At 44.7% G+C, this 26,227-nt stretch overlaps 1 protein-coding gene across 1 annotated transcript in view; it reads left to right on the forward strand.

The window, feature by feature from the left end:
- pappaa (pregnancy-associated plasma protein A, pappalysin 1a) overlaps window positions 1–26,227 on the forward strand; it is a 329,950-nt gene that overhangs the window by 153,791 nt on the left and 149,932 nt on the right. The window contains exon 14 of the mRNA XM_080212189.1: window positions 25,075–25,243. Within this exon, the coding sequence (XP_080068315.1) occupies window positions 25,075–25,243 (169 nt within the window). The remainder of the gene's footprint in view (window positions 1–25,074; window positions 25,244–26,227) is intronic.

Consider the following 26,227-nt stretch of genomic DNA (forward strand, 5'->3'; position numbering starts at 1 on the left):
CAGTGAGCCACATTGGAAAATATGCTTCAGCCGAGAACAAGGTGTGTTGTACTCTGTGGACAACCAGGCAGTGAACACTTACTGCGCATGTGACGTCACACGTGAAAAGTGGCATTTTTTTTTTAATTCATTTTCACGGGATGTGTGTGGCCAGCATTTATTGCCTGTCCCCAACTGTCCTCCTATTTCAGAGGGCATTTGAGAGTCAACCACATTATTGTGGGTCTGGAGTCAAATGTAGGCCAGACCAGGTAAGGACAGCAGATTTTCTTCTCCAAAGGACATTAGTGAACCAGATGGGTTTTTCCAACAATTGACAATGGTTTCATGGTCGCCATTAGACTTCTTAATTCCAGAAATATTGTTGAATTCCAATTTCACCATCTGTCATGTTGGGACTCGAACCTGGGTCCCTGGCGCTGTGAGGCAGCAGTGGTAACCACAGTGAGTCTCCAGAGCATTACCTTGGGTCTCTGGATTGCTAGTCCAGTGACTATACCACTGCACCACTACATCCCCAAGGAAGGAACCCCAGTTTCTATGGCAGCAAACTATCATCAGTGACAGGAAGGGAAAAAGACTATCAGAGAGGAGGGGAAACAAACGGGTGAAAAGCAAATTCCAGATCCACGTACAGAATCTTCTAGAAAGGAATGTGAAATGTTCCTCATGATCTGGGAAAATATTTGGCCCAAATTGTCTCTTAAATAGCAGGTGATAAGGAAAAATGCAAGTGGTATTAGCAGGTTATGTTCACCTCAGTGAAGTTAGTTAGACAGTCAACAAGCGCTGCAGAAAAGGCCGATTGTGAACTCCAGATTTATTGATAACACAGATGAGTGAACTGAAGGCATGAAAGTGTTGGAATGTGAAAAGGTTACCTTTTATGAGCTGTGATCTGCTTCTATTTCCATCTCATTAGTTAGAGTGGTGTTCCCTTCTTCAGTTGTAGTCATTAAGTGTTAGAAAAAATCCATAACCTTTGATTTCGGTTTGGCAGATATCACATGAAAATGGGCCTCTAAGAGAATGAACGTCTTAATGTTCTGCTGCTTAATGCAGCTTACAGTATTCAGCTTCTGCAAATAACTTCTTTTGTGTAAGAATTTGAATTTGAAAGAGACGGAGCGTGCAGGAAAGTGCTGATTTACATAAAATCCATAATGTCAGCCAACTGAATTCAATTAAACAGGAATTGTTCTTCACTGAGTCAGTGAGTGAAACTTAATACGGACTTGTACGATCTTGGATTCAACTTCAGCTGAAGCATTAATTTGGGTGTCAGAACTGACCTGAGTATCACTGGGCTAGGAACAGTTTTTTTTAAAACAGAGATGAATTTCAAGGGGAGAGTCTCGAACAAGGGGACATTGCTATGAGATAAAGGGTCGGTCATTTAAAACTGAGGTGGGAAGAAATTTCTTTTCGCAGAGGGTGGTGAATCTCTGGAATTCTCTGGTCCTGAGGGTGGTGGAGGCTGGATCACGAGAAGTATTTGAAGTGGAGGTGGATGAATCGGGGAATAGTAGGGAAATGGCACAGAAAAGGAGTTGAGGCTGGCATAGATCAACCATGATGGTATCGAATGGTGGGGCAGGTTTGAAGGGCTTGGTGGCCTGGCCTTGCTTCTACTTCTTGTGTTCTTGTTCCATCCTAGAACACTCTCAATGTATAGGTCAGACTGAGTTAGGCTCCTTTGGGATGTCCTCATCAGTTGAATAGCCTGCTATCATTCAATGCTCACGATTTAGATTCTTGAATTGTCCCTTTGAGCGGCACAGTGGTTAGCACGGCTGCCTCACAGCACCAGGGACCTAGGTTCAATTCCCGGTTTGGGTCATTGTCTGTGTGGAGCTTGCACGTTCTTCTGAGTGGGTTTCCTCCAGGTGCTCCGGTTTCCCCCCACAATCCAGAGATGTGCAGGTTAGGTTGATTAGCCATGTTAAATTGCCCCTTAGTGTCCTGGGATGTGCATGTTAGAGGGATTAGCAGGCAAATCATAGAAACTCTACAGTACAGAAAGAGGCCATTCGGCCCATCAAGTCTGCACCGACCACAATTCCACCCAGGCCCTACCCCCAATCCATACATATGTGGTGTTTTTGGGGATAGGGCCTGGGTGGGATTGTTGTTGGTGCAGACTCAATGGGCCGAATGGCCTCCTTCTGCACCGTGGGGTTTGTATAATTCTACGGCAAGATACAGATGGGCAAGCAGGTTCACATTGAATGACCACTGGTTGGAATTATATTGCATGAATGCTCTGAATTAATGCCATGAGCGTGTGACAGGCTTGATGAAGCAGCTGGTCTGTCTTGCTGCTCGCGTTTGTCAGTTCAAGTGACTGAGAATATTTAGGAGAATGAAGGAGAAAAGTGGATGCTGAAGAAACATAATACAATGACTTATGTCAATTGGATTGATGGTTTGATTATAAATATCAACAATGTTCTACATATTGATGTGGAGTTGTCGGCGTTGGACTTGGGTGGGCACAATAGAAGTCTCACAACACCAGGTTAAAGTCCAACAGGTTTGTTTGGAGTCCAGGGTTTATCACCTGATGAAGGAGCAGCGCTCCGAAAGCGCATGATTCCAAATAAACTTGTTGGACCTTAACCTGGTGTTAAGAGCCATGACGTGGCGATGCCAGCATTGGACTGGGGTGGGCACAGTAAGAAGTCTCACAACAATCACCTGATGGAATGAGCAGTGCTCCAAAAGCTCGTGCTACCAAATAAACCCGTTGGACATTAACCTGGTGTGTGAGACTTCTTACTGTCCTGAATATTGACCAATTCTGGAATTTCTGCTACATTCATGAATTCAGGGAACGTATCGGGTGGGATTTTCCAGTCACATCCACTGGAAAAACCTGCCCAGGGTCAATGGACCATTCCATGGTCTGCCCCTCACCCGCTCCGATTCCCATGGTGGGTGGAACTGGAAAACTCAATGACTCTTGTTTTCTATAACTAAAATCTGGTATCAGTGCAGGATGAGTCAATTCTGGGTAAGCAGACCTGTTTTCTGTTTTCAGTGCTGACCTTAAATGACTTGAGACAGTCAAATGCTTTGTTCTCACAGGGACTGACCTGCTCTATGAGTAGCAGTCTCAAAAGATAACACCATGAATATTCAAAATGATAGCATTCCTACTAATCAGTCCTTCCTATTAAGTTGCACAAGTCATTCTTCCCTCAATGTCCCTCGGGCTAGGGAGCAGGGGGAAGTCATCAGCATGAGCCGGCACTCCCGATCACTTAAAATTGACTTCTGCTTGTGTGTCTGCATACATATCACATGTAAACCTGACTGGGCCCAATTACGATTCCCCACGATTGAAAAGTCCATTGACGCATGGGCCCTTGTCCAAATTAAGGACAGCAATTTGGCTGAGGCACCAGCAGGTGTGACAGGAACAGTCGCATACGAACCAAACACGAGGGAACAGGCAGCGCCAGGAGAGGAAGGAAGTTAAAAAAGGACAGGGACAGTTTCTTAAGTGTATGAGAGTCAATACTAAAACGACCTTTGACTAAGGCAGTAACTAATGAGCGTATATTAATGCAAGTCTCCCCAGTACTGTGCTGTCGAGTGACAAGAGTTTGTGGAGATCAATAAGTAATGAGTGGGTAACTGATACCACTGTAGGTGAAACTGTAAAGCTAACACAGTGGAAATCCAAGCAGGGTCCAGTCTCCAGAGTGTTGATTTATATTTGACTCACTCTTTCGTAAATGTGCAAAAAAATTAACAGATAAATTTCTGTTTTTGTAAAGCGTGCCTTGACAATTAATATATTTGCAAGATTGTGACTGGGGTGCTTAACTCCAAAAACAACAGGTAAATAGCTCACAGAAGCTAGAAGCAGGAGAAGGCCATTTGGCCCTTTGAGCATTGCTCCATCTTTCATTTTCATCACGGCAAATTCAATAGCCTGATGTCAAATATTTTACCCTCATTAAACATTCAAAGATTAACACCGCAGCATTAAATTCCATAATGAATTAAAGTTGTGGAGACTCGAAATGCAGTAATAGCTGTATGTTCTCATCCAATCTCTGTCACAGCCTCCAGCTTTACAAGTCTTTGTGGGCGACACGGTGGCACAGTGGTTAACATTGCTGCCTCACAGCGCCAGGGACCCAGGTTCGATTCCCTGGCTTGGGACACTGTCTGTGCTGAGTCTGCATGTTCTCCCCATAGCTGTGTGGGTTTGCTCCAGGTGCTCCAGTTTCCTCCCGCAGTCTGAAAGACGTGCTGGTTAGGTGTAATGGCCATGCTAAATTCTCCCTCAGCGTACAGTAAGCAAAGTATGGCGACCAGGGGATTTTCTTAGTAACTTTATTGCAGTGTTAATGTAAACCTACTTGTGATACTAATAAATACACTTTAAATGTTAAGGTCGCAGCATTATTCCAATTTTGGCATCACGTGAAGCCTTCGATTTTCATTGATCTACCATTGATTATTGTGTTTTTAGCCACTGGGCCTGAGCTCTGGAATCATCTTCCCACCCCCTCTCCTTTAGACAAAACCCTAAAACCTATTTTTTGACAATACTTTTGGTCACTGCCCTGATAGCTCATCTTTCTGTTCATTTCTAAAGCCTTTAGACATTTTGCTTCACTGAAGGTGCTATACAAATGCAAGCTGTTGTTGTTGTTGAATGCACTGTCTGGAACCCAGTCCTGACTTGACTCTATCGCATCTGTTCTACGCGCACCTAACATTGATTTTATTTAAGGGGTAAGGGCTGTCATCAAAATCATGAAAAGTTTACTTACTATTCTCCCAAGACAGCCTGCAGAACTTTCTTTGTGAACTTAGCAGCCCTCCCTCACCGTGTTCTTCCCAAGGCCACCATTTCTCCTCCACTGACACCTTCCTGAAGGATACAAAATGTCTTTGGGACGCGATCTTACCGCCCATCCGTGTCACACTCCTGCCACAGCGAAGATGGAGAATTTGACAACAAGCCAAATCTCCATTCACTGCAGCGGGAAGGGAAAATCCTTCTGACGTGAACAATCAGAAAATTCGGGCCTGTGTGTCCAGCTGTGTAATGAGCTCACACAGATACAATAATGTTTATATCCTGCCTTTAATGCAAAAAAAAATCATTCTGAGCTACTTCATAGAGCTGCAATCAGACTGGCCACTCAGACAGAGACAGAAATAGAGTAGATGATAGAATAACCAAAAGCTTGGTGAAAGAGGTGGAAATTTATCATGGTCTCAGAACATAGAAATCTCTCCTTTGAATGGGCTTTGGGAGAGGACAGCAGTAGACTTTGCAATGTGCTGCCTGAATATCCCTTTATTTTGCCAATTGTTCTCCTGAAGGCTCTGATTTTTACTGGGCTACACGTACATTACCACTGTCTGTGGGTACCTTGTCCAAGTGGTGACTCTTCATCTGGACAATCAACAAGCTGTTTGACCAAGAATAATATGCCAGCAGACCTAATCCTGGCCTTAGCTAACGCCAGCAAGTGCAACTTTCATCTGAGGTGATTGGAAAGTGATTAAGATTGGGAAATCAGGGTTGATTTACCTTCTTGCTAGCCAGGACAAGTCAAGCAATCAAAAACAGAAAATGCTGGAAAATCCTCAGACAAAATGCGTGGAGAGTGTAGAGTCAACATTTTGAATGTAGATGACCCTTTGTCAGAACAGCTCTAATGAAGGGTCATCCAGAGTCAAAACATTGGTTCTATTCTCTCTCCGCAGATGCTGTCAGACCTGCTGAAATTTTCCAGCATTTTCCCGTTTTGTTTCAGATTCCAGCATCCAATATTTGGCTTTTATTCAAGACAAGTCAAGCTAATGTTAATTTCTCAACTGCTACCCTGGCCAAGATTATATACATCATAGAAAAACTGCAGTGCAGAAAGAGGCCATTTGGCCCATCAACTCTACACCAACCACAATCCCACCCAGGCCGTACTCCCATATCCCGACATATTTACCCACTAATCCCTCTAACCTACACATCTCAGGACACTAAGGGGCAATTTTAGGACTGCCAATCAACTTAACCCGCACATCTTTGGACTGTGGGAGGAAACCGGAGCACCCGGAGGAAACCCATGCAGACACGAGGAGAATGTGCAAACGCCATATAGACAGTGACCCAAGCCGGGAATCGAACCCAAGTCCCTGGAACTATGAAGCAGCAGTGCTAACCATTGCATCTGTTGAAACTGGAGAACCTTTGCCACTGCGACATGTCAAATTGAATCATAGAATCCCACAGTGCAGAAGGAGGCCTATATCTCTTGCTTCCATAACACATGAAGCTCCAATTGTTCACTGAAGAAGCCATGATGCGGGGGATGCTGGAGTTGGACTGAGGTGGGCACAGTAATAAGTCTCACAACACCAGGTTAAAGTCCAACAGGTTTATTTGGTATCATGAGCTTTCGGAGCACTGCTCCTTCCTCAAACACCTGTTGAAGAAGCAACACTCTGAAAGCTTGTGATACCAAATAAATCTGTTGGACTTTAACATGGTGTTGTGCGGCTTCTCATTGTAGAAGAACAGGCTATTCCGATCTAAGCAGCTAACTGGACTAATCTCAGAGCACTTACAACCTAAGGTCATTTAGCCAAACCAAACGTAGCCCATGAATATGTCACTGTATGCAGTGTAAACAGCTTTCTGACTGAATCAGAGGTTCTGGGCCTCAGAACAATCGATGTCAAAGCTTGTAGTCCTTGCTCTGTCTCAAACCTGAATCTTATTTCATAACCTGCTATTATGGTGCATTTGGTTGTAATATCTCCAGTCAGCGCTCAAGAAAATGCAGACAATTTGGTGCAGAAGCTGTGTTTTTGTTTCTGAGGGGAACCTAATGTGGCACTTAGTGACTTTATTTTCTCCCTTTCTGAAAGCATCAAATTAATTCACACTATTAAGGTGCAGACCACTGTGAGAGTTTGAAACCTTTTCTTCAACTCACAATTATTTTTGCCAGAATTGCCAATTGTGACAGCAGAAATATCTGACTGAAATGAGTCCCTTTACACCGTTACAATTGCGCTCGGACTGATTGAAGGCTCAGCCTTTATCACTTTGTTTCGCACAGCGGGAGAGCCTCAGCTTTGATCAGGGAGCTGCAGTTGGGCTTCCGCGAGGTCTTAGCGTCTGTTCATCCAAACACATTGGGGGGGGCGCGACGGCACAGTGGTTAGCACCGCTGCCTCACAGTGCCAGGGACCTGGGTTTGATTCGAGCCTTGGGTGACTGTGCGGCATCTGCACGTTCTCCCCGTTTCTGTGTGGGTTCGCTTCGGGTGCTCCAGTTTCCTCCCACAGTCCAAAGCGTTAGGTGGATTGGCCATGCTAACTTGCCCCTTAGTGCCTGGGGATCAAAAGGATAAATATGTGGAGTTGCGGGATAGGACCTGGGTGGGATTGTGGTCGGTGTAGACTCAGTGGCCTCCTTCTGCACTGTAGGGATCCTATGATTCAATTTGGCATGTTACAGTGGCCAATGTTCCCCAGTTTCAACAGATGTTGCAATTTTGACACTCAGTTTGACTTGCACACCTCTGCAGCACGCTCAAATGTGCTGCATTTTCACTGCTGTTCTTTAGGGAAGGAAAATTTGATTCGGCCCATTTTTGACTCCAGAGCCTCAGTAAGGGAGTGGACTCTAAAATAGATTCTGAAGTGGCCTAGAAGCTATTCAATTGTCCCAAACTGCTAAACAGTGGTTCACGGAATAGAACCACCACCACTTCCTCAGGACAACACAGCAATAAATGCCAGTCCTACCAGTGATGCCCATGTCCTGAAAATGAATACTTTCCCATTCATTGTTTGACTATTTGTATCTGTCACACACCACTTCATGTTGTGCAAGATGCAGACACACAGGAGGATTGAAATAGTAAGTCCCAAAGTACTACTTGCCTGAGGCAGATGTCATTGACAGTCTTTGTTGTTAACTCCTTTACGGTGCTCTTCAGATGTACTTTCCCACAGATTTGTCAGCTTCGCTTGCCAAGATATCTGAGGATTGTGTCATCTGATCAAACGCCTCCTCCCGTGGCCTACTAAACACACTAACACGGAGTTTTGACTTTGTGTGATAGTGTAAAATGGGTTTTAAGACACTGGTATCCTCTTTCACATATTTGCTATCGGGAAATAAGATCTACCCCCATTGAGCATCTTCATTGAATCAGCATGTTTCGCTGTGCCACAAAATCCTGTCATGACTCAATCACATGGGAGAAATAGGACTGGCTCAGCCTCAAACTCCTGGAGTCAATGGCCCAGATCTTCCAGGCTTCAGCTCATTGGAAATTGAATGTATCATCCAAGATTTGTGTTGATCCTCTGTGAAAGTCCAATGCACCGACCTCTGTAGCAATCATCCAGGAAGTTAGAACTTCATGTTTGTCTCCAACCATGAGTTAGGGTTTGAGCCATCAGACAGTTCATGGGGCTTAGCTGACTAGTTACCCAGAAATCGTTAGACAGAAAAGTCCTCCTCCAACACCTGGACAATTACAGAACCGATTTCCAAATCGCTCACATTGACACCCCGACTCTCCGTTCAACCAACAGCAACCCCACCTGACCACCCAAATACCCCTGATTGATTGACCCCTCCCCCCCCACCAGACCTGACAGCCTCCTAACCAGCCACTCCCCTATGCACTTGCCACCTCACCCACTTACTGCCATACCCACCTGCCACCATCTTGCCTGCCACCTCACCCACCTGCCCACTCACCCACCCAACCCATCTGCCCACCTCATGCACTACAACCTTACGCACCTGCCACCCAGCCCATTGACTCTTTCATCCACTCACCCATTCGCTAACATTCCTCATTTCACCCATTCACAGTGGACATTTAAATTTCCCAAATGCCAGCCAGTAACATTAAAAAAAGGAGGTGGTGTCCTGTCTTTCCCAGACTCTTCTGCACTGTGACGGAGTTCTCTGAGGGACAATCCGCCTTCTATTAAGAGGATCCAGCAAGAAACGCGGAGTAGCATTGAGGAGGGGCAATGTGCGAGGGGACTCGTTATCCAATGATGAGTGCTGCTCCATTTAAGATCCAGGCCATTATCTTTTTTACATGAAAGAACGTTACCTGCCCTGAAAGTGCAATGCTTTTTTGCAGCCAGCCACATTGCATATTGCATGATCTACAGTCATGTTGCTGGGATGCTTTGCCTGAAATTGGTTTCTGATTTTGTAACCAGTCTCCAATAGACTTACAAAGAGTTGCGGAACCAGATGGCAGTGTAATTATCAGAGAATCATACAGTGCAGAAAGAGGCCATTCAGCCTATCGAGTCTGCACCAACCTCAAACCCAGCCAGGCCCTATCCTCATAACCCCATGCATGTACCCCAGCTAATCCCCCTGACACTAAGGGGCAATTTAGCATAGCCAATCCACCTAAACCTGCATCTCTTTGGAGAGTGGGAAGAATCTGGTGCACTTGGAGGAAACCCATGCAGACATGGGGAAAATGAACAAATTCCATATAGACAGTGACCCAAGCCAGGAATCAAACCTGGGTCCCTGGCACTGTGAGGCAGCAGTGCTAACCACTGTGCCACAGAATGCTTCATGGGGGCGGGTAATACATTGACCTTCTTGGATTTTAACTTGAAGATAAAACCACCTCGAATGAAAAATATTAAATAACACTAATTTGTAGCTAATGTTTTAACCCGACTCAAATAAGGTAATTCAAAACAATGGTCGCTGAAATCAGCAAGAAACTGACTGATCTCAGCATTATATGTCAACAGTAGCCCCTAGGTAGCAATGATCATAACATGCTTTGAATTTCAAATTCAATTCGAGAGAGAGAAGAGCAGGCATAAAACTAGCATTTGAACTTAAATGTGGGAAATTATGAGGCTATGAATGAAAGCTGACTAAAGTAAATTCGGAAATTTGGTTAAGGGATGAGTCATTGGAGCGCAGTGGTAGACATTTAAGCAGCTATTTCGTAACATTAAGTAAAGATACGTTCCCGTGAGAAAGAAAGGCTCGGGGAAGGGTGTCACATGTGCAGCTAACCAGGGAATTTAAAGGTGGTATCGAATTGAAAGAAATTGCACACAATTCTGCAAAGATTTGTGGTCGGTCAAAAGATTGGACAGAATATAAAAAAAAAGCAAAGAGGAGATAGGAAAGTAATGCCTGGGAAATTAGAGTACGAGAGAAAGCTGGTTAGAAATACAAAACAGCTAGTTAGAGCTTCTCCAGGCAAACGAAAAAAGAAACAAGTTAGGTGAACGTTGGCCCGTTACAGAGTGAGTCTCGGGGATTAATAATGGGAAATAAGGAAATGGCAGAGGAATTGAACAGATATTTACCATCTATCTTCACTGTTCAGTATGCAAATAACATCCTAGAAATAAGCACACGCCAAGAGGTGAAAGGGAGGGAGGAACTTAAAACAATTACAGTCACCAAGGAAATGCTACTGAGAAAATGATTAGAACTAAAACCTGAGCACCCAGAAGAAACCCAAAGTAGACAAGGGGGAGAACGTGCCAACTCCGCATAGGCAGTTACCCAAGCCAAGAATCGAACCTGGGTCCCTGAGGCAGCAGCGCTGTCCACTGTGCCACCGGCAATTGAAAACTGCAATTTACATTGGGTTTATAGCTCTTTTTAAAAAAAAAACGCAGACATGGGGAGAATGTGCAAACTCCACACAGATGGTAACCCAAGCTGGGAATCGAACCCGTGTCCCTGGCGTTGTGAGGCAGTAGTGCAATCCAAAAGGAACAAATCTGCCATTTTCCGCTGGAGTGCCGATGGGACAAATGGAGGGTGGGAGGGGAGGATAAAACAGCTCTGACAGACTATGTACCTGTACAAGAAGCAGCAGCATGCTTTGAAACCAAGCCAATAAGGCCACAGGATTCACTCCGACATAAATACTCAAGCTGCAATTTCCTGATAAGCTTATGATCATCTAAAACTAAGTTTCCTGATGGTTTCAAAAGAAAATATCCAGCTTAAATTTCCTGATAATCTTAAGTGATCTAAAAAAAAGCAATAATTTCTGACGAGCCAAATCCGTGCATGCGGTGGCAGGGTGACCTAATTAAAGGCAGGGTGATCTTGCGTAATGAGGCGCACTGTAAATAGGGTAAGGGATTTAGCAGGATTTCACCACACTGGAAACATCTTCCAATGTGCCAACGACCACACAAATCCACCTCTTTCCAGTGACACAATTAGGTTTTGGTTTCAACAGCGATATGCGCACGCCTCATGTCGATACACATTAGCAGTGATCTGAATAAGTGTCATGGAAATAAATTATGTACCATTATTTTTTCAAAGTATGTGGGTAGTTATATGACTGCTTTTACATAATTACTTAATTATCAACCTCCTGTTGTGATCGGCCCAACAAACCAAGCGTGAAGTTTTCTCTTTAGTCACACAGTACAACATTGGAAAACAATATTCTGTTTGCTTTTGCGATGCAGCGATAAATTGAATGGTTTTCTTGTTTGTTAACAGTGTGTCGGGTCCATGGACTGACAGGGGGTTGAGTTTTAGTCCTGCCAACCCATATCTGGGAAAGCAATATCCTCAGTAGCACCACTGGGCAGAGTTGGATTTGCAATGAAAAAGCACAGCACTGTGGGGCAGGGACCTAGTCAAGATAGGGGTCCCCAAACTGAGAGGTGGCTATCATCAGTCAGAGCCCGGTAGCCCCAAATTTGCTGATCGTTCGCTGATTAGCTCAAGAATGAGCCAATCATAGAATCCCTACAGTGCAGAAGGAGGCCATTTGGCCCATTGAGTCTGCACTGATCACAATCCCACACAGGCCCTATACCTCTAACCCCTCATATTAACCCTGCTAATCCGCCTGATATTAGGATCAATTTAGCATGGCCAATCAACCTAACCTGCACATCAGGACAACATCAGGTTCTGATTGGTCGTATCCACTTAAAGTGGGAAAATTCTATCCCAGACGTAGAGTGGTGGTGGAACGGACAGGTCACCTGATTGTCTGGTTAGTAGAGCAGCAGCTGGGTTTCCAACCTTAGGACATGGCGGCCTGAGGCCACAGTGAGGTCGCTGACCTTTCCTCGGAACGCGAGCCTGCGAGGCCTTCAGTTCGGACCGAGGATGCAGTGCTGGCCAACAGCTATCGAGGGGGAGCAGCAGGGTGACTTTCAACCTCCAGATCAGGCTGAAGGAGGAGGGGGAAGTGAGCGGACAGCCATCCAAGGGAAGAACAGAGGCCAGACCACAGGTAAAACCAGCGGTAGAATCATAAAAACCCTACAGTGCAGGAGACGGCCAATCGGCCCATCGAGTCTGCACCGACCACAATTCCACTCAGGCCCGATTCCCATAACCCCGCATATTTACCCTGCTAATCCCCCTGATACTAGGGTCAATTTAGCATGGCCAATCAACCTAACCCCCGCATATCTTTGAACTGTGGGAGGAAATTGGAGCACCCGGAGGAAACCCATGCAGACACGGGAAGTGTGTGCAAATGCCACAGAGACCGTGACCCGAGACCGGAATTGAACCTGGGTTCTTGGTGCTGAGAGGCAGCACTGATGGGCACTGTGTCACCCTTTTTTTTTCCTGTCACAAAAGGGAGAGTAGCCAAATTGTAAGCCTGGAGCACACATGGTCATCGAGGCTCGGGACCCAGCCATCCAAGCGAGACGGGGAGTGGTCAGTACTGGAAGGTGCAAGGGCCAGGTAGGCATTGGTATGGTTTTTGAGGAAGAGATGGTAACTCAACCAGGGGCGAGCGCTGAGAGTAAGAAAAATAGGACAACTGGACCGGAGAGGGCGAAAGCAGAGGCCAGGCCAGATAGTCAGCAGCAGCGAGCCACCAGGTTGTCAAGAATGAGGAGGGCAAAGAAGCCACATCACTGCTTGGACACATACACCCACGATGTCACGGGGGGCCCCAAAGCAGAGTGCGGGACCCCCAAAAATAGGTCCACTTCTGCCACTGGGTAAGACCCTGAGAATTGGGCAGGCACTTGTCTCGAGGTACAACTCTTCTTCGAGGCCCCGCTACACAACTGACTGAGCAGTGGTTTGAGAGTGAATAGCTTTCCCTCAAGTCTATAGGAGAGAGAGAGAGCATAAAATGAAGCAACTCAAGTAGGAGGACAGAGAACATTTTCCCGAAGACAGTGACTAATCCCAAAGGACGCGCCACTGCATCCCTAAAGTCTGAGCCAAGACGGTAAGCATGGTCAGGGCTATTTGGCTATGGTAGGCAACAAGAGACAAAATTAAGCTGGTCCACACATCCACTTTTTCCAGTAGGGGTCACTGGATGATGATTTGGAGAAAGAATCCTAGCAAAAGTCCATATCCCGATGATTTGAGCCAAGTCTAACATGCAAAGCGCTGATATAAGCTAAGGCAGTACAGACATGGCTTGACGTAAATACAGTTCAGTATAACACCCGCGGATTGCAGTTAGCAGTCATACCAGCAATGTTCCAACCAATCTGCAAAGAAAAAAGGTCCAGAAGCAGCAACATTTACTTCTTAATTTTCATTTTTGGCTTTAATCAGCGGCTCCTTTCACGAAAAGTAGTTACTTCTCGCACCTAATGTTGCAAAAATACTTGAATATTTAGGAAAAACAAGTTGGGTCTGCCAAACATTACCAGATCCCTTAGCCAAGGAACTTCCTTTCTGGCAGTGCTGATGTGATTGTAGTCTACCGTGGCTGGATAAATGAATTGAAATATTGCTGCAATGATGTGTGATTGTGATTTGCATTGGAGGACAGACACGTCCGGTGCCCTGGGTCAGAGCCCCAGGAATAACACTGTTTCCAAACAAATGATGACAGATGCATTGAGCATTGTGTCGCAACTCTTCTGCTGTTCTGCAGCAGCGCAGGCATTTTCTCTCTTTTGCTCAGTTTCAGACAGTGTATGTTCTACATTAGGGGGTAGGAACAATCGGGACTGATGGCTTGACGATGGAAGTCAACCTTGCAGACCGGAGAAGGCTCTAATATGATCAGCCCTGGGTACTGTACTGAGTTGGCAGCAAGGAGTGCTTTAACTGACCTCGCTGCCTCTGTGCCAGTCAGAAGGGGCTTTCCCCATTCCTGCTTGCTATCCAAGGATGGCATGGTGCCACAGAGTGTGGGTGGGGGGGGAGAACCACTGTGTGTGTGTGTGTGTGTGTGTGTGTGTGTGTGTGTGTGTGTGTGTGTGTGAGTGAGAGAGTGTGTGTGTGAGTGTGAGGGGGGGCGGGGAGGGGGCAATGGTGGGGGCAGGGAACCTTGCAAAGATCCATTGACTCCAAGCGGGATTTTCCAGTTTTGGTGCAGCTGGAAAATCCTGCCCTTGGAGCTTTTTCTATTTTTCAATTGAAATTGCTGATTAGGAAAGCACATTAAAAATATGCACTGAATAGAGACATCTGACAAGTCCACACTAGCAAACCGAGAGGGACAACATGTCGACTCTTCATCTGTCTGGGGCAGTAAACCCACGCCCTCCTTGAGAGCTGCTGGCCAATCAGAGGCTCTCAGTTGTCCATCACAAGCAGCAGGAGCAGGGACACATGCCAGCCATCCACCGAGAGTGGCCTAGAATCATCATGGCACCCAGGCCACAAGTGAGGGAGGGAGTGAGGGAGTGAGGGAGTGAGGGAGGGAGGGAGGGTGGGTGGGACCAGGAGGGCCCACAAGTAATGCTGTACAGCAACTTGCTGGGTGAACGCCAGTAGCATCAAGATGAGGCCCTAAATTTATCAATTCAACATTGCACTAAAATGATTATTTATAGGCTTTTATTGAGCTCATAGTATGGAGGGAGATAAGATTGTCAGATCACCAATGGGGAAGGGTCCAGTATATTCACTTTACTGCTCCAAGAATTCCAATAACAATTTAAACATGTGGAGCAATAAAATGGAAGGAAAGAAACAGTCCATTGGAAATACTGAGCAAGCACATGGCACACACCAGAAAGATTCTCACTCCTATTTTTCAGTCATATTCAAATCAATAGATTGATTAATGACACCCACTCATTTGATTTATTAATATTATAAATTTACACAGATTAGAATTTGGAGATCAACAATTTTGCAACGATAAAAATATTTCCCAAATCGCAATTGACTGGTTCACTCCAACAAGGCCATCCTTTCATAGAACCATAGAAACCCTACAGTGCAGAAAGAGGCCATCTGGCCCACTGAGTCTGTACCAACCACAATCCCACCCAGGCCATACCCCCATATCCCTACATATTTTACCCACTAATCCCTCTAACCTACGCATCTCAGGACACTAAGGGGCAATTTTAGCATGGCCATCAACCTAACCTGCACATCTTTGGACTGCGGGAGGAAACCGGAGCACCCGGAGGAAACCCTTGCGTCAGGTGCACTCAGACCTGGAGGGTTACACGTGGTCATTATCAAGTATCTTGTGGAGACATGAGATACAGGCTCATCTTTGAGGTCTCCCATTACCAAATAACCTCCTGGTATTGACTGTCTCAACTCGTGTATCAGGAATAGGCAGTTGGATCGGGGGCAACACTTGAACATTATTCAGGACCTTCATGAAAGGAAGACTTAGAGACTGGGATTCTCCAGCCGTTCACACCGATGAGATTCTCCGGTCCCGCTGACAGCACAACCACGCTTGTTGATTTCCCAGCGCCATGAGGTGACCTCAGTGGGAATTCCCATTGACAGTGGCGGGATCGGAGAATCCCGCCGCCAGCAAACAATGCGCCGCGTCCTCTTGGTGGAAAAACGTGTGGCTGGGCGGCCGGAGATTCTCGCCCGGAATTTTAAAAAGCTCGATAACAAATGGGAATTCGACTGAGCTTGTGTTCCTCCTGCCCACATAGTACAGCAAAAATTTTCCTCCTTTGCATTTTATGTCCGTAACGTTCTTAAAGATCTTGTGCTGTCAACTCGATGCTATTTTCAGAATGCGAGGGTCCTCACGTTGCCGTGCCAAGACAAAATAAGTCGCTTCTCTTTAACATTCAGTAGCACAACATTCTGAAGGGCACCGAGGGATAGCAAATAAATATTGGCCAAGCCAGCGACGACCACATCCCGTAAATGAATTTAAAAAAACCGTAACACTTTCTACTCCATATATTCAAAGCAGCATCGTTGTCTTGTCAATTAGTCCCAAACTGATTACTGAATCGAGGATTTTCTGGGCTGAGAGATTTGACACCCCCCCCCCAACACTGTTCTTACTCAGCAAACCAGAGAGAGAGAAATTCACTTATTTTTTGTTCCGGATTACTGTTTTGCAGCTATGTTTTTCTGGAGTACTGCATCTTGTTTTAAGTTTAAGTTTTTTTTTATTAGTATCGCAAGTAGGTTTACATTAACATTACAATGAAGTTACTCTGAAAATCCCCTGGTCTCCACACTCCAGCGCCTATTTGGGTACACTGAGGGAGAATTTAGAATGGTCAATGCACCTAATCGGCGCATCTTTTGGACTGCGGTAAGAAACCGGAGCACCCGGAGGAAACCCATGCAGACAAGGGGAGAACGTGCAGACTCTGCACAGACAGAGACCCAGGATGGGAATCGAACCCGGTCCCTGGCGCTGTGAGGCAGCAGTGCTAACCACTTGTGTAATCATTTTTAAGTCAATTACTTACCACTCATTTTGTTTTGTTTGTGGCTCATACCAATTATTTCTAAGAAGCCTTTTGTCAACAGAGGGATATCTACTTGTGGGGGCTTGCTTGGCTGAAAGTCTGTATAAATTTACATTTCTGGAAAAGACTTCTAACCAGTCTTCTATGTTTACTAGCTTGGAGGATTTTGTTGACATATATTACATAAACTTTTTGTACCATTAGTTTTGCGTAATTCCAACAGTGTTAAGAAAGCAATATTTATAAGAGAATCTCAAGATATTTGTGGCTTTTCTTGTTGCCAGCATTTCATGAGAAATAATTGGATCTCTTTATTCAACTCAGTCAATAAAAAAATTCTTGCATTTATATAGCACCTTTCATAACTGGCCCAAAGCATTTTACAGACAATTAAATCATAGAATCCTAACAGTGCAGAAGGAGGCCATTTGGCCCACCAAGCCTGCACTGACCCCAATCCCACCCAGACCCTAGCCTCGTAATCCCACATATTTACCCTATTCCCCCTAGCACACAGGGGCAATTTTAGCATGGCCAATCAACTTAACCGTCAAATCTTTGGAGTATGGGAGGAAACTGGAGGAAACCTACGTAGACACAGGAGAATGTGCAAATTCCACACAGGCAGCGACCCAAGGCCGGAATTGAACCCGGATCCCTGGCACTGTGAGGCAGCAGTGCTAACCACTGTGCCACCCCAAATCATTTTGAAGTGCAGTCACTCTTGTAATGTGGAAAAAATGGCAGTCAGTTCAAACACAGCAAGCTCCCACAAACAGCAATGGAATAATGCCCAGAAAACCTGTTCTTTTGTGGTGTTCCTTGTCCAATAAATTGACGGGACGCTGGGGAGCGCTCCCCGGTCTTCTTTGAAGTAGTGCTAGGGGACCTTTTATGTCCACCTGAGACCAAAAACAGGGGCCAAGCTTAATATCTCTTCCTGAAGACAGAGTAGCAATACTGACATGGAATTTGGATTTTTATGCCAAAATCCTGAACTGAGACTTACTCACAATCTTCTCACTCAGCAGATAAGTGTGCAAGTAACTGAGTCACAGCTGACGCTGCCAGTTTAGTTCCACAATAGAACCCTCGGGCAGGCTTTTGTTTTAGACCCTGACAAGAGTGGGCAGGAAAGTGTTTCACATCACCGGTGCTCCAGTCCCCTGGCTCCAACCTGCCTCTGGGCCATTTTCCTGGGAACTGGGTTTGAGAGTTGAAGCTGGCCTACCTGCTCGCAAATAACAAAAAGCTGGTTCAACTAGTTCAATGGCCTACTGCCAGTGGCCAACTGAAATTTTACACTCAGTTCCATGGAGGTAAGAAGGATCAGCCCAGTTTTCAGTGGTCGCGGAGGGGGTGGTGATGGGAGAGGCGGGTTGTGGGAGTAGGCAGGAGTGAGTATTGCAGTTCTCCAGCCAGCCTTAGATGCCCTCCCTGTCAGCTGCAGGCCATCCTGTAGAGAGGTCCCTCCTGACCTGGTTGAAGAGGAGGCATTTCCATTTTGGGTTGTCCTCTCCTTCACTTACCTGCAATGGGTGGCCTGCAAGTGCTGGCAGGCTTACAAGGGGTCTTCCATCTTTAAAAGCCCACCCACGTCCTCAAACAGATGGGGAGTCTGGAAAAAAAAATCACAGACGTGAGTGACTGTTATCCACAACTTGTGGACTTCTAACCCCTATTCCAACATAATGGCAAGATCCTGAGGCTTGCAGGGAAAATCCTGCCCCTAGTATTCAACCAAACATTCTGCTCATTGTGGATGGTATTTAATAATGGTCAATACGCCTCTTAATTTTTCTCACTCAAAAATAGAAAAATGCTGGAAAATCTCAGCAGGTCTGACAGCATCCATGGAGAGAGAATAGAGCCAATGTTTCGAGTCTGGATGACCCATGGTCAGAGCAGTCCAATTTTACAACCCCTCCCTATCCTCATAGTATAAATCCCTGTTGACTATTTCCTCTCAGTTCTGACAAAAGGTCATCCAGACTTGAAACGTTGGCTCTATTCTCTCTTCACAGATGCTGTCAGACCTGCTGAGATTTTCCAGCATTTTTCTGTTTCTGTTTCAGATTCCAGCATTCACAATATTTTGCGTTTATCTTAATTTTTCTTGTTTATTCCTCCCAAAGTTCACATCATATACACCCCCTTTCTCCTTCATCTTAAAATGACTTAGAAACCCTACAGTACAGAAAGGGGCCATTCGGCCCATCGAGTCTGCACCGACCACAATCCCACCCAGGCCCTACCCCCAAATCCCTACATATTTACCCACTAATCCCTGTAACCTTTGCATCTCGGGACACTAAGGGCAATTTTAGCATGGCCAATCAACCTAACCTGCACATCTTTGGACTGTGGGAGGAAACCAGAGCACCTGGAGAAAACCTACGCAGACACGAGGAGAATGTGCAAACTCCACATAGACAGTGACCCAAGCCAGGAATCGAACCCAGGACCCTGGAGCTGTGAAGCAGCAGTGCTAACCACTGTGCCACCGTGCCGCTCTAATCTCCTTGGTGTTGGAGTAAAGGCTCTGCACCCTCTTTCATTGCAATTCATTTCTCCCTCAGGTCTCAATTCTGTGGAACGTCTTAATCTCTCTCAGTTTTTCCTTTCTCTCATAATTAACTGTCTTATTAAATTTTGATAAACTTTTATTTCTCTACATTTTAAGTGGATAGTCCCAAGGATTAGGTTTAACATCACTCCATTTCTACACCTCTATTTACCCCATCTTCAGTTCTCTTTGCTCACCCAGAAATAGGCAAAACAATGAATCCCAGTCATTACCTCATTCAAGCTAAACTTTCCCAAAATTCTATTACGGAGAAAATTAGTATTTTGTTTTAATCAGTTTCAGAAAACTTGAGAATAAGATGGAAGGGTAACAGCGGATAGACATGGACGATGCACTGTACCATGGCACGCAAAAGCCCCTCTACTCATAGAGGGGTACAGAGGGATTTTCTGTTCTGGGGAGAGGCTCAGGGGTCAATAATACAGACACAAGAATAGACACAAATTTGCTGGCAGGAAGTTACATTGCTAAGTGGAATGACCAGACGGAGTGGCTAAGCGACAACTCCTTGAGCCAGACTCTCTCAACTGTCATGATATTTCAAAAACGCACTGAGAATAGGAAAGCGCAACCCAATAGCTACTGATTCCATCGTTCGGCACAAGGGACAGGTAAAGCCCTACCTTCTAAAAAAGGATTTGAAGGGGCAATTCCAATTACAAAATAGTTAGGCAAAGTGAGTTTTCACTTTTCAAAACCTGACCGGTCAGGAGAGTAAATGGCCTGGCAGTTATTCCTGTAAACTGAACAGTGTGCAGAGAGCCAGCTGTTGTGGTAATTCTCTTTAGTTGTTCCATACAGTTTATTCAGAGTCACTGGTGGCGTGTCCTATTGCATTACCCAGTACAATTGACCAAAATTCTGAAATCTCAACACATTAATTCACAGCACAATATTTATATTGGCAGGAAATAACAGCAAAATATCACAGGGAAGCAGCGACTCCCCCCCTGCCCCCACACCGCCTACCCCTGACTGTACACTTCCATGCTCCAGCTTTCTAACTGATCCCCCTCACGGGTCGGGTAAACTTGGTAGGTAGATTAGGTGAATATCAGCTTGCATCAGAAACTTGGATCAAATGAAATTCCTATGCATGGGGAGCACTGTTCAGGATTGGTGATTGGGTCAAATATAGAAAAAGCTCAATGAAGCCCAGAGGATTGTTAAATAAACATCCATTTTACACATGCCACGGTTAGAAAAAGTGAAGATGAAAATAAACAAAAACCGGAGAAAATAGAAGATCATTAACAAGAAGAATTCTTAAGGCAGTTGATTGCAGGACCCTCTGGGATCTGTTGGGATTAGTTTCAGAGATCCTGTTGGACTGCAAACCTGTTGGAATATTTGGCAAGTTTTTCTGATCTTGAAGGATTTAAGAGTGAAAAATTGACAGATCCTTCAGGATTTGTTATCAGAAATAATTACATGCAGCTTTCTGGTTTAAAAATTATTAGTGTACAGTAAAATTTACAATATCCAGAACTGTTAAACCAGTGCACTGGGATTATTTGGATTTTTAAAGTTAACGATTTACAGTTTTGGAATTGATTTGATTTATGATTAATGTGTATTGGGGTACAGTGAAAAGTATTGTTTCTTGCGCGCCATACAGACAAAGCATACCATTCATAGGGTACGTGGGAAGGAGAGGGTGCAGAAAATAGTGCTACAGCCATAGCTAGGGTGTAGAGAAAGATCAACTTAATACAAGACTCTAAGATACAGGACCAGAATTAGGCCATTCGGCCCACTGAGTCTGCTCCACCATTCAATCATGGCTGATAAGCTTCCCAACCTCATTCTCCCACTTTTTCCTTGTAATTCTTGAAACATTTTCTAATCTGTCTTAAATGCACTCAATAATCTGGCCTCCTGTGGCAATGAATTCTACAGGTTCACCACCCTCTGGCTGAAGAAATTCCTCCTCATCTCAGTTCTAAAGTTTATCCTTTTACTGAGGCTGTGCCTTCAGGTCCTAGTCTCTCCTACTAATTGAACCATCTTCCCCTTGTCCACTCTATCCAGGCCTTCCATTATTCTGCAAGTTTCAATGAGATAACACATTGGGATAATATAAGGCAGGTCCATTCAAAAGTCTGATGGCAGCGGGGAAGAAGCTGTTCTTGAGTCAGTTATTACATGATTTCAAATCTTAGTGTCTTTTTCTCAATGGAAGAGGTGGAAGAGAGTATACCCAGGGTGCATGGGATCCTTGATTATGCTGGCTGCTTTCCCAAGCAGCAGGAAGTGTTAACAGAGTCAATGGACGGGAGGCTGGTTCGCATGACGGACTGGGCTACGTTCACAACCCTTTGTAGTTTCTTGAGGTCTTGGTGAGAGCAGGAGCCGCACCAAGCTGTGATAACATCCAGGGAAGGATGCTTTCTATGGTGCATCTGTAAAAATTGGTGAGAGTCGTAGCGGACTTGTCAAATTTCCTTAGTCTTAATTGGAACAAATTAAAAAGGGAGACATACAGAACTATTGAAAAAAAAGACTAATTATGGGGTACAAATCTGATCCCCAGGATTACACAGGAGCACAATGATTGATTTGAGCACCCCAGGTTAGGGAGAAAAATTTAACTGGTGTTCCTGCTCCCAAGAGAGACTTACCTTAATATGTGATTCAATGTCAATTTTAAGCATTCCCGCCAGGAGGGAAATAAATTAAAGGAAGTCCGAAGTTAAAATCTACCCACTATTTGTTAATAATTTCAACCTGTCATTAGTTGCATGATGTTAACTCAACAATCCCTCACTGCATTGGGAGCAATGCTTCGACGGCACTCCATTTCCAAATCACATTTATTCTGAGCTCAGCTTCCCACAAGGATCGTAGGATCAGGGAATAGTACTGCAGTTTTCCACCGTGGTGTTTTATTTCTATTCCAGTAATTTCAGACCAAGAAACCTGACTTGCCAATTGGTAGAGTGGGGATGCTTTTCTCCAGTATCATTATATAGTGCCATGTCCGTTGTATCCAAAGTCACAAGGTACCTTTGATCACCGACACTACATATTTAGGATCCATCCCAAAAGCTCATTATTCAGTGTAATGTGTTGATCAGGTATTAGTCCTCCACTGCATCCAGCAACCCCCCAAAACACACACATTTTTCATTCCTGTGACTTAATTTGGTCATGGGGAGATCAGAACGTGATAAAGTGACAAAGCGAAACGTAGAAACACTGAAAGTAGGAGCAGGAGTAGGCCATTCGGCCTCTCGTGCCTGCACCATCATTCAATATGATCATGGCTGATCATCAGTATCTCACTCCCAATTTCTCTCCACACCCATTGATCCCTTTAGCCACAAAGGCCACATCCAGCTCCCTTTTGAATAACCGGCCCCAAACAGCTCTCTGTAGTAGAGAATTCCACAGATTCACAATTCTGAGTGAAGAAGTTCGTCCTCATCTCAGTCCTGAATGATTCACCCCTCATTCTTGGATTGCGGCCCCTAATTCTAGACCTCCCCAAGATCAGAAACATTCTCCCTAATATCTAGCCTGCCCAGTCCCATCAGGATTTTATATAAAGTTAAGGTTTATTTATTAGTCACAAGTAGGCTTACATTAACACGGCAATGAAGTTACTGTGAAAATCCCATGGTCACCACACTCCAGCATCTGTTTGGGTATAATGAGTGAGAATTTAGCATGGACAAGGCAACTAACCAGCACATCTTTGGACTGTGGGAGGAAATCCATGCAGACACGGGGAGAATGTGCAAACTCCACACTGGCAGTGACCCAAGCTGGGAATTGAACCGGGTCCCTGGTGCTGTGAGGCAGCAGTGCTAACCACTGTGCCACCACTCATATGTTCTATGAGATCCCCTCTCATTCTCCTAAATTCCACTGAGTAGAAGCCAATCGATCTAATATTTCTTCATATGTCCATCCTGCCATTCCGGGAATCAGTCTGGTGAACCTTCACTGGACTCCCTCAATAGCAAAAATGTCCTTCCTCAGACTAGGAGACCAAAACGGCACACACTACTCAAGGTGTGGCCTCGCCAAGGCCCTGTATAACTACAGCAAGAAGTTGAATATGTCATTTCTAGGAGATGCTCAGTGTTGTGTATGTTGACCAAGAGGATGGTCAAATTTTGGCAAGGTTTCTTTGAGGAATTGGTCAAGTTAGAGCAAGGTGACTGAGGAGGCAGGCCTGGCTCATACAAGGTGATGACTGCACCAGATGTTGGAGAATTGGTTGATGAAGCTAGATGCACTCAGGTTGCTTCTGGGGAGGCAAATCAGATTAGCCAGTAAAGAATAATGACTACTTTGTGTTATAGAAGTCATCATGTATTAAGTCAACAATGAGGGCGTAGATCTGTACCATTTCATCTATAAATGTGGAAGTTACTGTCGGATTGCTTTTCTTGTTGAAGAGAACACAAGTTCCTCACGACCTTTACCAATCCATAATCAACATTGTAAGATTTCAAACAAATTCTGTGCAGCTTGGATATAAATAATACATTTGTACAAAATTGTTCAAAATCAATGACTGAATCAAACAAAGAAATTCTCAGCTGGCTGTTGGGGTATGAAACTTAATATGACTAATCAATACCAATGCTCCTTGGGTTAGGGGGATTGGCCATGCTAAATTGCCCCTTAGTGTTGAGGGAACTAGCTAGGGTAAATGCATGGGGATAGTGCCTGGATGGTGCAGACTCAATGGGCTGAATAGCCTCCTTCTGCACAATGGGATTCTATGATTCTATAACTGGGGAAGACAGTGGCGTACAGTAACATCACTGGAATGGTAATCCAGATGTCCAACTAAATCGTCTGGGGACATGGGTTCAAATCCCACCAGAGCAACTGAATTAATTTAAATTCAATTAATTCACAAATTTAAAGCTAGTCTTAGACCATGACAATTATCACCAATTGTCATAAAAACTCATCTGGTTCATTGGTATCCTTTAGGGAAGGAAATCTGCCATCCTTACCCAGTCCGGCCTACCTGTGACTCCAGACACAAAGCAATGTGATCATTGGAATGGCCCAGTAAGCCACTCCGTTCAAGTGCAATTAGAAATGGGCAATATCCCATGAAAGAATAAAAAAATGGCATCAGCCAATCTTAATCATTGAAATCTGAACCCCTAACATCAATGTCTTTACGACAAGTAACAGATATCCTGTTTTATCCTACGCTTAACTATTCCCAAAATATGTTTTTATATACATTATTTGGGAGCCTTTTGGCTATTAAGGCATTCCTGAAATATTCGATTGGAAAGGCTGAGACTCCTTGAACTCAGCACAGACGAGTGGTGCAGGTGGGGGAAATCTAACATGTCTAGGCAAACGTATTGGTCATCTGAAGGTCTTGTGGCACATTGGATAGCGTTCCTGCCTCTGAGCCGGAAGCTCCAGGTTCGAGTTCCACCCGAGGACTTGACGGCCAAGGAAGTTATGTTCATAATGCAGTCAAACAAGTTGAATGTCAACCTGCAACTCCTTCCAAAATGATGATGGCTTATGGTAAGAGAGAGACACTCCTGGTCAGCCATGCTTGATGTGGGGTGGTGCCCTTTTAAGGTATACATTCCTGGCAACAGACAAGCGACCTGTTCCTGGAATTAATAGTTATAGAAACAGACGAAAGTCTGCCTTAGTGCACCACTAAGTGTGGGAGGACAATTGGAAATGAAATAATTGTCAACCAGACCATTCGCAAGGCGCCTGCTCTGGGTTTCTTAAAAAAAAATTGAGAAAAAGCAAAATCATTTTGCCATTTGAATATTACAATTCCAACATTTGCAATATTTATTCCCTCCTTCCCTCAGTTGTGTCCACTATTCTTGTGAAGCCACCGACTGTCAGGAACTCAACCTCAAAAACGGAGTGCTGAACTGCAGCGGGACTGGACGCTACAACGGGGACCAGTGCACGGTGTTCTGTCAGCAAGGCTACGTGCTTCACCTGCGAAGGGATGAAGACACCTCCAAACATCAGGTCAGTTTGTGCTCGTTTTGATTCCGAGTTGGCCAGTAACAAAAGATTTCAATTCTCCTGCTCCGGCATTTCTTAAAAGATGGGTTTTGCAAAAGTGAACGTTTTGACACTAGCCACGTTTTTTTGTCTTGTATCTCCTGAGAACACAACAAAGGAATCACATTGGCAGCAGCAGCTGGCAGAGAGCACTAAGGCTGGCATTGATATTGCCAAACATACATGGCTGCTGGAAATCGAATAGAGGATTACAGCTCCAGGATGCAATAAAACACTGTGAATTATGTCAAAGTTATTGTTTGTTGGCTTAGAGTGCTATTTTAAACTTCACTGCTTGGTTTTGAAGATGGAAGTTGGCTGGGATAAGTCCAACAACTAATGGACACTGTCTCTTTTCTTTTTTGTTTCTCCATGGTGCCATTCCAGTCTAATCACACGTCAAGCTTTCTAAAGCTCACTCACTTTTCCAAATCAGCTTCCATCTGGTCAATGCGAATGCTTTCTTATATTAAAAAGATATTTCAAGTAGTTTAGACATATCTGTTTCTGAGAAATGTCACAGATGCAGATTACAATAAGAATCCTTGAAAAACTCAATTTGCCTTTTATCTTGAAAAAAATAAGGCAGGATATAAAGTTAGATTTTCTCACATCCCTTGCGCACATTCACATCGGAAGCAATGACATAAAATCAGCTACAAATAAAGCATTATGAAGCTCCCAAATTCACGGATGTTCCAGCCGTTCAGCGTTGATGGGATCTTCCAGTCCTGCCGATGGGCAGGAAACCCATTGGTAATGGCGGGACAGGAACATGCAGCAACTTGTGCGGTAAATCCAGCCCAAAATGTCTCAGAAAACACCAGTTAGGTGGAACTCAGGATGAGCCTATAATTTCTACTAGGTCTAATCAACAGACCACTTTTCATTCACTTGGAGGAGAGCATCTGACTTGTCTGAAGAGAAAATTCACACTTGAATAAGCGA

The sequence above is a fragment of the Carcharhinus amblyrhynchos genome, chromosome 25 (genome assembly GCF_965287045.1).
Source record: "Carcharhinus amblyrhynchos chromosome 25, sCarAmb.v2.hapA, whole genome shotgun sequence".
NCBI classification, from domain to species: Eukaryota; Metazoa; Chordata; class Chondrichthyes; order Carcharhiniformes; family Carcharhinidae; genus Carcharhinus; species Carcharhinus amblyrhynchos.